At 44.1% G+C, this 12,087-nt stretch overlaps 1 protein-coding gene across 3 annotated transcripts in view; it reads left to right on the top strand.

Annotated features, from left to right (window-relative positions):
- The window catches only part of adgrd2 (adhesion G protein-coupled receptor D2), a 198,185-nt gene that overhangs the window by 131,892 nt on the left and 54,206 nt on the right, over nt 1–12,087 (top strand). For all 3 annotated transcript variants that reach the window (XM_068012504.1, XM_068012502.1, XM_068012503.1), the window contains one exon: nt 7,627–7,706. In XM_068012504.1, the coding sequence (XP_067868605.1) occupies nt 7,627–7,706 (80 nt within the window). The remainder of the gene's footprint in view (nt 1–7,626; nt 7,707–12,087) is intronic.

The raw sequence follows: 12,087 nt of genomic DNA, 5'->3' as shown, positions 1-12,087 counted from the left end.
ACCAATACTGTCATGGACAGATGCATCTGCGACAGGCTGATTGGTGAGGACACGGTCAAGTATGTTTTTCTCTCTTGTTGGTTCCCTCACCACCTGCCGCAGACCCAGTCTCGCAGCTATGCCCTTTAGGACTCAGCCAACTCAGTCAGTAATGGTACTACTGAGCCACTCTTGGGGATGGACATTGAAGTCCCTCACCCAGAGTACATTCTGCGCCCTTGCCACCCTCAGTGCTTCCTCCAAGTTGTGTTCAACAAGGAGGAGTACTGATTCATCAGCTGAGCGGGGGTGGTAGGTGTTAATCAGCAGAAGGTTTCCTTGCCCATGTTTGACCTGATGCCATGAGATTTCATGTGGTCCGGAGACGATGTTGAGGAATCCCAGGGCAACTCACTCCCGACTGTCCTGCCGATGAGACAGGACATACCCGGGGATGGTGATGGCGGTGTCTGGAACATTGTCTGTAAGATATGATTCTGTGAGTATGACTATGTGAGGCTGCTGCTTGACTAGTCTGTGGGACAGCGCTCCCAACATTGGCACAAGCCCCCAGATATTAGTAAGGAGGTCTTTGCAGGGTTGACAGGGCTGGGTTTGTCTTTGTTGTTTCCGGTGCCTAGGTCGATGCCTGGTGCTCCATCCGGTTTCATTCCTTATTGACTTTGTAGCGGTTTGATACAACTGGGTGACTTGCTCAGCCATCCCAGAGGGCATTAAGAGTCAACCATATTGCTGTGGGTCTGGTGTCACATGTAGGCCAGACCAGGTAAGGACTGCAGGTTTCCTTCCCCAAAGGACATTAGTGAACCAGATGGGTTTTTACAACAATCGACAATGGTTTCATGGACATCATTAGACTCGCTTTTCGTTCCAGATTTATTATTTGAATTTAAATTCCACCTTCTGCCGTGGTGGGATTCCAACTCATGTCCCCAGAGAAATGCTCTGGGCTACTAGTCCAGTGACAATACCACTACGCCACCGCCTCTCATGGTATATTCATTTCCCAACCTTGATCTCCTTGTAACCATGTCTCTGGAATGGCAATTAGATCTAGATCATTCACCTCTATTCGTGCCACTAGTTTATCTATCTTATTACAGATGCTTCATGCATTCAGATAAAGGAACTTTAGTTTCATCTTTTACCTCTGTTCCCTGCAATGACCTTATTTTCCAATGTACAATTTTTTGTTAAATGCTCTGTCACTTCCTGTCCCATTCTGTTGGTATTTACACACATCACTATCCTACTCCAATGCCCTGACCCCTCTCTTTGGATTTCTAAATTTCCCTTTACCCAAACCCTCCCGCCCCCTCTGTTAGTTTAAAGCCCTGTCCACAGCCCTAGTTGTGCAATTGGCCAAAACACGGGTCCCAGCTGTGTTCAATTGAAGCCCATCCCAACGGAATAACTCCCTGTACCCTGAGTACTGATGCCACTACCCCAAGAATCGAAACCCCTTCTTCCCACGCCATTCTTTGAGCCACGCGTTTAGTTCTGTAATCTTCTTTTTATATGTATATAAAGAGCAAGAGGGTAGCCAGGGAAAGGGTTGGCCCACTCAAGGACAGAGGAGGGAATCTATGTGTGGAGCCAGAGGAAATGGGCGAGGTACTAAATGAGTACTTTGCATCAGTATTCACCAAAGAGAAGGACTTGGTGGATGATGAGTCCAGGGAAGGGAGTGCAGATAGTCTCAGTCATGTCGTTATCAAAAAGGAGGAGGTGTTGGGCCTCTTTTAAAGCATTAAGGTAGCTAAGTCCCCAGGGCCTGATGGGATCTACCCCAGAATACTGAGGGAGGCAAGGGAAGAAATTGTTGGGGCCTTGACAGAAATCTTTGTATCCTCATTGGCTACAGGTGAGGTCCCAGAGGACTGGAGAATAGCCAATGTTGTTCCTTTGTTTAAGAAGGGTAGCAAGGATAATCCAGAAAATTACAGGCTGGTGAGCCTTACGTCAGTGGTAGGGAAATTATTAGAGAGGATTCTTCGGGACAGAATTTACTCCCATTTGGAAACAAATGAACTTATTAGCGAGAGGCAGCATGGTTTTGTGAAGGGGAGGTCGTGTCTCACTAACTTGATTGAGTTTTTTGAGGAAGTGACAAAGATGATTGATGAAGGAAGGGCAGTGGATGTTGTATATATGGACTTCAGTAAAGCCTTTGACAAGGTCCCTCATGGCAGACTGGTACAAAAGGTGAAGTCGCACGTGATCAGAGGTGAGCTGGCAAGATGGATACAGAACTGGCTCGGTCACAGAAGACAGAGGGTAACAGTGGATGGGTGTTTTTCTGAATGGAGGGCTGTGACTAGTGGTGTTCTGCAGGGATCTGTGCTGGGACCTTTGCTGTTTGTAGTATATATAAATGATTTGGAGGAAAATGTAGCTGGTCTGATTAGTAAGTTTGCGGACGACACAAAGGTTGGTGGAGTTGCGGATAGTGATGAGGATGGTCAGAGGATACAGCAGGATATAGATCGGTTGGAGACTTGGGCGGAGAAATGGCAGATGGAGTTTAATCCGGACAAATGTGAGGTAATGCATTTTGGAAGGTGTAATGCAGATGGGAAGTATACAGTAAATGGCAGAACTTTTAGGAGTATTGACAGGCAGAAAGATCTGGGCGTACAGGTCTACAGGTCACTGAAAGTACCAACGCAGGTGGATAAGGTAGTCAAGAAGGCATACGGTATGCTTGCCTTCATCGGTCAGGGCATAGAGTATAAAAAATGGCAAGTCATGCTTCAGCTGTACAGAACTTTAGTTAGGCCACACTTAGAATATTGCGTGCAATTGTGGTCGCCACACTACCAGAAGGACGTGGAGGCTTTGGAGAGGGTACAGAAGAGGTTTACCAGGATGTTGCCTGGTCTGGAGGGCATTAGCTATGAGGAGAGGTTGGATAAACGCGGATTGTTTTCACTGGAACGACGGAGGTGGAGGGGCGACATGATAGAGGTTTACAAAGTTATGAGTGGCATGGACAGAGTGGATAGTCTGAAGCTTTTTCCCAGGGTGGAAGAGTCAGTTACTAGGGGATATAGGTTTAAGGTGCGAGGGGCAAAGTTTAGAGGGGATGTGCGAGGCAAGTTCTTTACACAGAGGGTGGTGAGTGCCTGGAACTTGCTGCCGGGGGAGGTGGTGGAAGCAGGTACGATCGCGATGTTTAAGAGGCATCTTGACAAACACATGAATAAGATGGGAATAGAGGGATACGGTCCCCGGAAGTGCAGAAGGTTTTAGTTTAGGCAGGCATCAAGATCAGCGCAGGCTTGGAGGGCCGAATGTCCTATTCCTGTGCTGTACTGTTCTTTGTTCTTTGACCCTATGGCTCAGGTAACAATCCAGAGACGACTATCTTCGATGCTCTGCGTTTTAGTTTGACCCTAACTGCTCAAATTCTCTTAGCAGATCATCATTTCTGGTTCGATCTATGTCATCATTTCCCACGTGGACCATGACAACTGGATCCTCCCCCTCCTACTCCAGGGTCCTCTCCAGCCTCATACCTTCATAATTTGCTTTGTTCAAATTTAACACCCTGGCTTCAGATTGAACTACCTCACTTTCAAACACAATGTAAAGTTCTATCATATTATGGTCACTCATCCCTAAAAGTTTTTTTACAGCAAGATTATTAATTAGCCCTTTCTCATTACATAATACTAGATCTAAAATAGCCTGTTCTCTAGTCGGTTCCTCAACATACTGCTCTGGAAAACCATCCCTAACACACTCCAGAAATGTGTTCTCCACAGCATTAGTGCTAATTACGTTTACCCAGTCTATATGCAGATTGAATTCACCTATGATTACTGTATTACCCATGCTACATGCTTCTCTGATCTCCTGATTAATACCATGCCCCACACTACCACTACTGTTTTTGGCCTGTAAACAGCTCCTACCAATGTTTACTGCCCCTAGCTGTTTCTTAGCTCCACCCAAACAGGATTCCACATTTTGTTCTTCCGATCTGAGATCCTCCCTTACTCATGTACTGATCCTGTCCCTTATTATCAGCACAATACCACCTCCTTTTCCTTTTTGCCTGTCCTTCCTAAGTGTCGAAAATCCCTGAATATTCAGTTCCCAGTCTAGGTCATCCTGTAGCCACATTTCCGTCATGGCAATTAGATCATATCCTTTATTTGTGCCTTTAAATCATCTACCTTATTGCGATTGCTGCGTGCATTCAGGTAGAGTGTCCATAACCTTGTCTTTTTGACATTGTTCTGCATTCTAAGCCTAGTTGATGCTGCCTTTGTTTCGCCTGCCTTCAAGTTCTCTTGCTACTTTTTTACTTCCTGTTACCAGCTTTACTTCCTTCCAATTTGAGCTACCTTCAGGTTCCCATCCCCCTGACAAACTAGTTTAAACACTCTCCAAAAGTTCTAGTAAATATCCCTGTGAGGATACTAGTACCGGTCCTGTTAAGGTGTAGCCCATCCATCTTGTACAGGTGTCACCTGCCCCAGAACTGATCCCAATGCCTCAGAAATCTTCCCTCCTACCCTAATTCTCCAGTCATGTGTTCAATTAATGAATCCTTCTGTTCCTCTGCTCACTAGCACGTGGCATTGGGAGTAACTTTACTGCTCTTGAGGTCCAGCTGTTTAATTTCTTTCTGAACTCCCTAAAAGCGGCTTCCAAGACCTCATCCATCTTCCTACCTTCGTCATTGGTACCAATGTGGGCCACGACCTCTGGCTGTTCACCCTCCCCCAGAAGGATGTCCTTCAGCTGCTCCTTGACATCCTTGACTCTGGCACCAGGGAGGCAACACACCATCCTGGAGTCACGTTCACTGCCTCAGAAACGCCTGTCTGATCCGCTGACTATCGAATCCCCAATCATTATTGCTCTTACACTCTTCTTCCTCCCCTCCTGTGCAGCTGAGCCACCCATGGTTCCACAGACTTTGCTCTGGCTGCACTCCCCTGAGGAACCATCAGCCTCACGAGTATCCAAAATGGAAAACCGATTGGCAAATAAGATAGACTCGGGACACCTACACTGCCTGCCTGGTTCTCTTAGACTGCCTGGGGGCCACCCATTCCCTCTGTGCCTGCATGCTGCTAACCTGCGGCGTGACCACCTCCCTAAGTGTGCTATCCACATAGTCCTACACCTCGCAGATGCGCAACAGTGACTCCAGCCACCGCTCGAGTTCCAAAACCCGGAGCTCAAGCTTCTGCAGCAGGTGACACTTCCTACAGATGTGTTCATCTAGGACACATGGTGCATCCATGACTTCCCACATTCCGCAGGTTGCGCATTCCACTTGGCCAAACTGACCTGCCATACTTTAAAAACTATTTATTACAATTAGAATAAGTAGAATAACTTACCATTTACTCACCAATCAGCTTTTTCCCCTGTACCAAAGTTAGAGCCAGCTACTGGAGGCTGAAAAAAGATTGAAAAAGAAAGAAAGGAGCACCTCCCTCACCAACTCTCTCACTCACCAAACTCCCACTTTACACTCTGTGCACTCGAAGCAGCACTGAGGAAGCCTGCTTTTATACTTTATGAAAAACAACTAATTCAAGCTTCTGAAAACCAGTTTAAACCAGCTACCTAGGTAACTAGCTGCAGCTGCTCCCAGAGAGCTTGTAAACCCTTGTTTTAAGGCTGGAATAAACCTTAACCTCTCTTAACTTAAGATGCTGCCAGACCTGCTGTATATTTCCAGCAGTTTGTTTTTATTGCAGCCTTTTTAGGACCTCCCCTCTCTCAATTTTTACTCTATCCATTGCCTCTCCTGTCATCTGCTTCTGCAGATAGTTTGTCAGATTCCACTTCCTTTGTGAACACTGATACAAAGTACTCACTCAGTATTCTAGCCTTGCCCTGTGCCTCTATGCATATATTACCCTCTTTGTCCCCAATAAGCCCACTCCACCTCTCTACTACCCTCTAACTATTTAAATTCCAGTAGAAGATATTATGTTGACTTCCATTCTATTCTCATATTCCCTCTTTGCCAGTCTTATTTTCCTCTTCATCTTCCCTCTCAATTTATTTTATAAGGACAGGTTCTCACTTGAAGAATTCACCTGACATGCATCATACACCCTCTTTTTTTGTTATCTCCGATAGCAAAGGACATCAAAACTCCCTGGATTTCCAATGCCCCCCTCTCTGCAGTTGGCAATTGGGAAATTTATGGAGTGCGACCTCCATTTCTCTCCCATTTCCTGTTGTTCTGTGCTCTGTTCCTGCAAGGAGGGAACGAACAGACCTATGAGTGATTGTAATGTATTGTGTTCAGCCAATGAATAGAGTGTATTGGTTAAGGTGACTCTGAGGGAGAGGCATGAAATTGCAAAAGGATGAGGGTGAGTGGGAGTGGTGGAAGGAGATAAAAACAAGAAATGCTGGAACCACTCAGCAGGTCTGGCAGCATCTGTGAAAAGAGAAGCAGAGTTAACGTTTCGGGTCAGTGACCCTTCTTCGGTGGAAGGAGAGATGGGGATCTGAGGAAGTGCATAAAAAGAGAAAGATGGGTAGGTGTGCAAGGTAATTGGGTGTGAGGAGTGATGTGATTGAATAGGCTTGAGAAGGCAGAGTGAGGAGGTGGGTTGATGCATACAGCAGCATGTCAAAGTGCCACTGTGCTCACCTTTTCTGACCTGGTGAGGACATTAAACCACTTTCTGCATTCCATCCAGGAGCACGGCACCATGCTCCTGCTGCTGACGTCCTCTGCAAGTTCCAAGCAAACCTTCTTTATTTCAGCTGCAGGCTTCTTTCTCCCGTTGTTAGGGAACAATATCTCTCTCCTACTCCCCACAGCCCCCAGCAGCACATTAAGGGAAGTGTCAGTAAAGCGGGGTGCAGCCTTTGAGCATCTGAACTCCATTTTGACACTTACACTTCTCTTTCTGCCAACTCTTTCAACTTGCATCTTTTGATTGTCCCTTTAAATACTGGAGTTGAGAGGACATCATGCGGGTCCAGATCACACCCGCTGCTGCTGAATGGATGGGGAATCCAGAAGTAAAATGCTGATGAGGTGGCTGTGTTTAGAAGCCACTCATGGGTGCAGAGGATATTGGACTCCCTCATTCCCAGTGTATCTCCCAAGTAATATCGGGGACAATATTTCTGAGCCTTCTCTGTATATTCTTTTTAAACTTTTTTGTATGAATTTTCCTTTAATTTCATTGACTTCCCTTCCCCCTCCCACCCATTTTACAAATTTTACGGTTAATGCTGCAGAACTCTTGTGATCGTATTTTGAAAATGTGATGCTAAAAAATACCTCATCCAGCAAATCTGTCATTTGTATTAAAATATGTGTTAAACACACAAAAAATAATGCGGCGAATAGAAATAAATGTTAGAAAGTGCGACTAAGATCCATAGTACAGGGCACCATAAAGCCAGCCACTAAATAGCTCTTAGTCCATAAAGGCCCCGACGTCATCATGCAGCTACAATATTCCTCCAAAGTTTCACAGGAGTTGAAATGAATTCAAAACTTATATTTGAAAAGTTCTCGTCAGTTATGTTCTGTGCATCATAGAACTAACTAGCATTCTTAATATTTATTCATAGGTTACTCAAAGCCTTCAATTGCTTCACTCACCCTGTTCATTTTTTTTATTTCAGGGAAAGCTGCAACTTCCAATGGGGGAATTGAAGCAGAAGCTACGATGTGTTTCTCAGCAAACCTAGCCCCTGACAAAAAAGTGAGTAAACTATGGTCTACTTGTTGATAAGACGTTCGTTCTAATGAAAGCTAGCCATTAGAATGTCATTTTATGAATTAAATGAAGTATGAGCACATAAACTACAGTTGCTTCGCGGGTTCATCCAAAGTGTAACAGAGCTTTATATACAGTAAGTTTCCAGCATCTATTTCCAGCCTGTGCTAAGTTCGCTGATCGTAGCCAGTGTGGCATTAGACATTTGACCTCAGTGCTGCTGAATTAAACAAGGCTCGGGGAAAAATCTGCCTGGTTTCCTCCTCCTGATTGCTATTCATTGACTCCTACTGGAAGTGCATATGCTTGGATGTCAGCTGATGCTCCTGCATCTAGTAGCCTACTGCCACTTATTCTTGAGGCTCACATGGTAAAGTACTGGAGTACCACTGCCTGTGGAATTACACCCTTCAGGTGAGGAGAGGGTGGGGTGGAAACAACAACTTGCATTTATATAGTGCTTTAATACAGCAAAACATCCCTAGGCACTTCACAAAAGTGTTATCAATCAAAATTTGACACTGAGCCACAGAAGGAGATATCAGGATAGATGACCAAAAGGCTTGGTCAGAGAGGTAGGTTTTAAGGAGCATCTTAATGGAGAAGAGAGAGAAGGAACGGTTTAGGGAGGAAATTCCAGAACTTAGGACTAAGATAGCTGAATGTACGGCTGCCTGTGGTGGAGCAATTAAATTAGGGAATGCACCAGATGCCAGAATTGGTAGAGCACAGAGATCTGTAAGGTTTGTAGGGCTGGGGGAGATTGCAGATTTAGGGAGAGTCAAGGTCACAGAGGGATTTGAAAACAAGGGTGAGAATTTTAAAGTTGAGACGTTGTCAGACCAGGAGCCAATGTAGGTCAGTGAGCACTGGAGTGATGGATGAATGGAACTTGGCGTGAGTTGAGATACGAGTGGCAGAGTTTTGGATGAGCACAAGTTTATGTAGGGTGGAAGATGGGAGGCCGGCCAAGAGAGCTTTGGAATAGCTAAGTCTTGAGGTAACAATGTCATGGGTGAGTGTTTCAGCAGCAGGTGAACTAAGGCAGGGTCGGAGGCAGGCAATGATAGGGAAGTGGAAGCAGTCAGTCTTGGTGATGGTGTGGATATGTGATCGGAAGCTCATCTTGGGATCAAACACAACACCTAGGTCATGAACAGTCTGATTCCGCCTCACACAGTTGCTAAGGAGAAAGATAGAATCAGTGGCCAGGTAATGGAGTTTGTGCAGGGACCAAAGACAATGGCTTCAGTCTTCCCAATACTTAGTTGGAAGAACATTCTGAACATCCAGTACTGGATGTCAGACAAGCAGTCTGACAAATCAGAGACAGTGGAGGGTCAGGATGGATGGTGGTGAGATAAAGCTGAGTGTTGTCAACATGTATGTGGACAGCAATTAGAAATACTTTAATTAATCTGGGGTGAAAGCCTCTTGAAGATCACCATTTGCAGAAGATATGTTATTTTCTGCAGTGTTTTCCCTTTTTTCTGGGTTACTAAGAAAGGGTTAATTGTCAGTTGTCAGACAATTGCTTCGAGTAAGCTGCTAGAAACTATCTGAGGGTAAACCAGGCAGGACTATCATTCTGATTTTTTCTTGCTTCATGTGGGACTTTGGATTCTGCTCAATATCTCTTCACATAATTTGGCAATGATGGTCAGGTGTTGGTTGAAACAAAAAATTCAGTAACAGATTGGTATTGGTGTGTGCCAATGGCTGACACCTCACTTATACCCAAGACATTAATAGATATTGATCTGTGCTACACCTTATGGAGGTGCACGCTAATCGGCATTATAGCTGACATCAGATGAGTAGCTTTTATGATTGTGTGATCAGAAATGGCAGCTCATTAGGAGGCAACAGAAATAAAAAAATCAAGTTTTTCTTGCAAGATAAAGCACTGCAAAATGATTTTTCTTTTCAAAGTGAATCTGAGGGAGAAATGCTTCACATTGAATGTGCTCCCTCCTACACTTTTCCTTTAAACTCATTATTGTGTATTCTTTGTTAAGGATGTTGCTGTTGGCAGTACAGCTGACTGCCTGCCAAACAGTAATGCACTTGATATACAGAGCTGGTTACTTTTGTAATTTAAGACTTTTTAGTAGCCATTAACGTATTTTTATTAACTTTTTTATAAGTAATTTGAAGTATCTCAGCAACAGCAAACCTTTAAAAAATGCTGCATATAATCGTGATTTACCATAATATTTTTCTTCCTGTGTATTTCAGTTTTGTTTAATTTATACAATGTCTCTGACCTGTTGGCGGATCAAATTAAAGGGGAAAACTGAAGGGAGTTTATTTAATGTAAAGTACTCCCCAGCTAGTTATTTTTTAAAAATAAAACTACCTACTGTGCTTACGCCCTGTTCCTCTCTCCCCTAACACATCCAGTAGCTAAGTACTGCTGCTGTGTGAAATTTTTATTTTGCGTCTGTACATTACTTTATGATGCCTTTAGTTAAAAAGAAAGAAGACTGGTTGAGATATGATCAGTAAACCAATCATATAAATCATTTTCCATTTCCATTTATAACCAATTGCAAAGTCGCCACTTATATCAAGTTAATACTTATTGCACGTATTGCACAGATATATGTGTATATATTATTAAGGTGCAGTTCATTTGTATCCACCATTGGCACCTTTGCCTTCAGCTGCCTGGGCCCTAAGCTTTGGAATTCTCTTCCTAAGCCTCTCTGTCTCTCTACCTCTCTCTCTTTAAGATATTTCTTAAAACCTATCTCTTTGATGAAGTTTTTAGTCATCTGACCTAATACCTCATAGTGGTGCAGTGGTTAGCACCGCAGCCTCACAGCTCCAGCGACCCGGGTTCAATTCTGGGTACTGCCTGTGTGGAGTTTGCAAGTTCTCCCTGTGTCTGTGTGGGTTTCCTCCGGGTGCTCTGGTTTCCTCCCACATGCCAAAGACTTGCTGATTGATAGGTTAATTGGCCATTATAAATTGCCTCCAGTATAGGTAGGCGGTAGGAAAATATAGGGACAGGTGGGGATGTGGTAGGAATATGGAATTAGTGTAGGATTAGTATAAATGGGTGGTTGATGGTCGGCACAGACTCGGTGGGCCGAAGGGCCTGTTTCAGTGCTGTATCTCTAAACTAAACCTCCTCCTGTGGTTTTGTGTCAAATTTTGTTCGATAACGCTCCTGTGAAACATCTTGCAAGGGTTACTATGTTAAAGGCACTATATAAATACAAGTTATTGATATACCTCTAATTGTTGGGTTGCAGCTTGCACTACTCAAAACTGATTGCAATAACAAACATAAAATAAAAACAGCAAGTGCAAGGTCAGGCAGCATCTGTGGAGAGAGAAACAGAGTTAACATTTCAGGTCGTTGACCTTTCATCAGAACTCTATTCTAAGTACTATTTTGTAGTAGCAACCCCAAAGATTTCCTGTAAGCAAGAGAAAATATAATTGTCTGGAGTAGAGGGTAAATGCCAACAAGCACTAGTTGGGCTAAATGGCCAATAAATAAAAGCAAAATACTGCGGATGCTCGAAATCTGAAATAAAAACAAGAAATGCTGGAAATACTCAGCAGGTCTGGCAGCATCTGTCGAGAGAGAAGCAGAGTTAACGTTTTGGGTCAGTGACCCTTCTTCGGAACTGGCAAATATTAGAAATGTCAAAGGTTATAAGCAAGTAAAGTGGGGGTGGGGCAAGAGATAACAAAGGAGAAGGTGTAGATTGGACAAGGCCACAGAATAGCTGGCCAGAGGGTCGTGGAGCAAAGGCAAACAACATGTTAATGGTGTGTGGAAAGACAAAGCATGAGTACATATAGGGTGTTAATGGACTGAAAATTGAACAGCCGCAAGTACAGACATGAAAGAAAACAGTGGGTAAGCAAACTGAACAAACTAAGATGAAATAAAATAAACATACAAAAAAATGTAAAAAAGAAAAAATAACTAAAAATGAAAGTAAAATGGGGGGCCTGTCATGCTCTGAAATTATTGAACTCAATGTTCAGTCCGGCAGGCTGTAGTGTGCCTAATCGGTAAATGAGATGCTGTTCACTGGAACACTGCAGCAAGCCCATGATAGAGATGTGAGCATGAGAGCAGAGGGGGTGTTGAAATGGCGAGCAACTGGAAGCTCAGGGTCCTGCTTGCGGACTGAGCGGAGGTGTTCCGCAAAGCGGTCACCCAGTCTGCGTTTGGTCTCCCCAATGTAGAGGAGACCACATTGTGAGCAACGAATACAGTATACTACATTGAAAGAAGTACAAGTAAATCACTGCTTCACCTGAAAGGAGTGTTTGGGGCCTGGGATATTGAGGAGAGAGGAGGTAAATGGGCAGGTATTACACCTCCTGCGATTGTAGGGGA

Source organism: Heterodontus francisci, chromosome 32 (assembly GCF_036365525.1).
Source record: "Heterodontus francisci isolate sHetFra1 chromosome 32, sHetFra1.hap1, whole genome shotgun sequence".
NCBI lineage: Eukaryota > Metazoa > Chordata > Chondrichthyes > Heterodontiformes > Heterodontidae > Heterodontus > Heterodontus francisci.
Note: the sequence above shows the minus strand (reverse complement) of the source record. Positions and strands in the feature narration are given on the sequence as shown.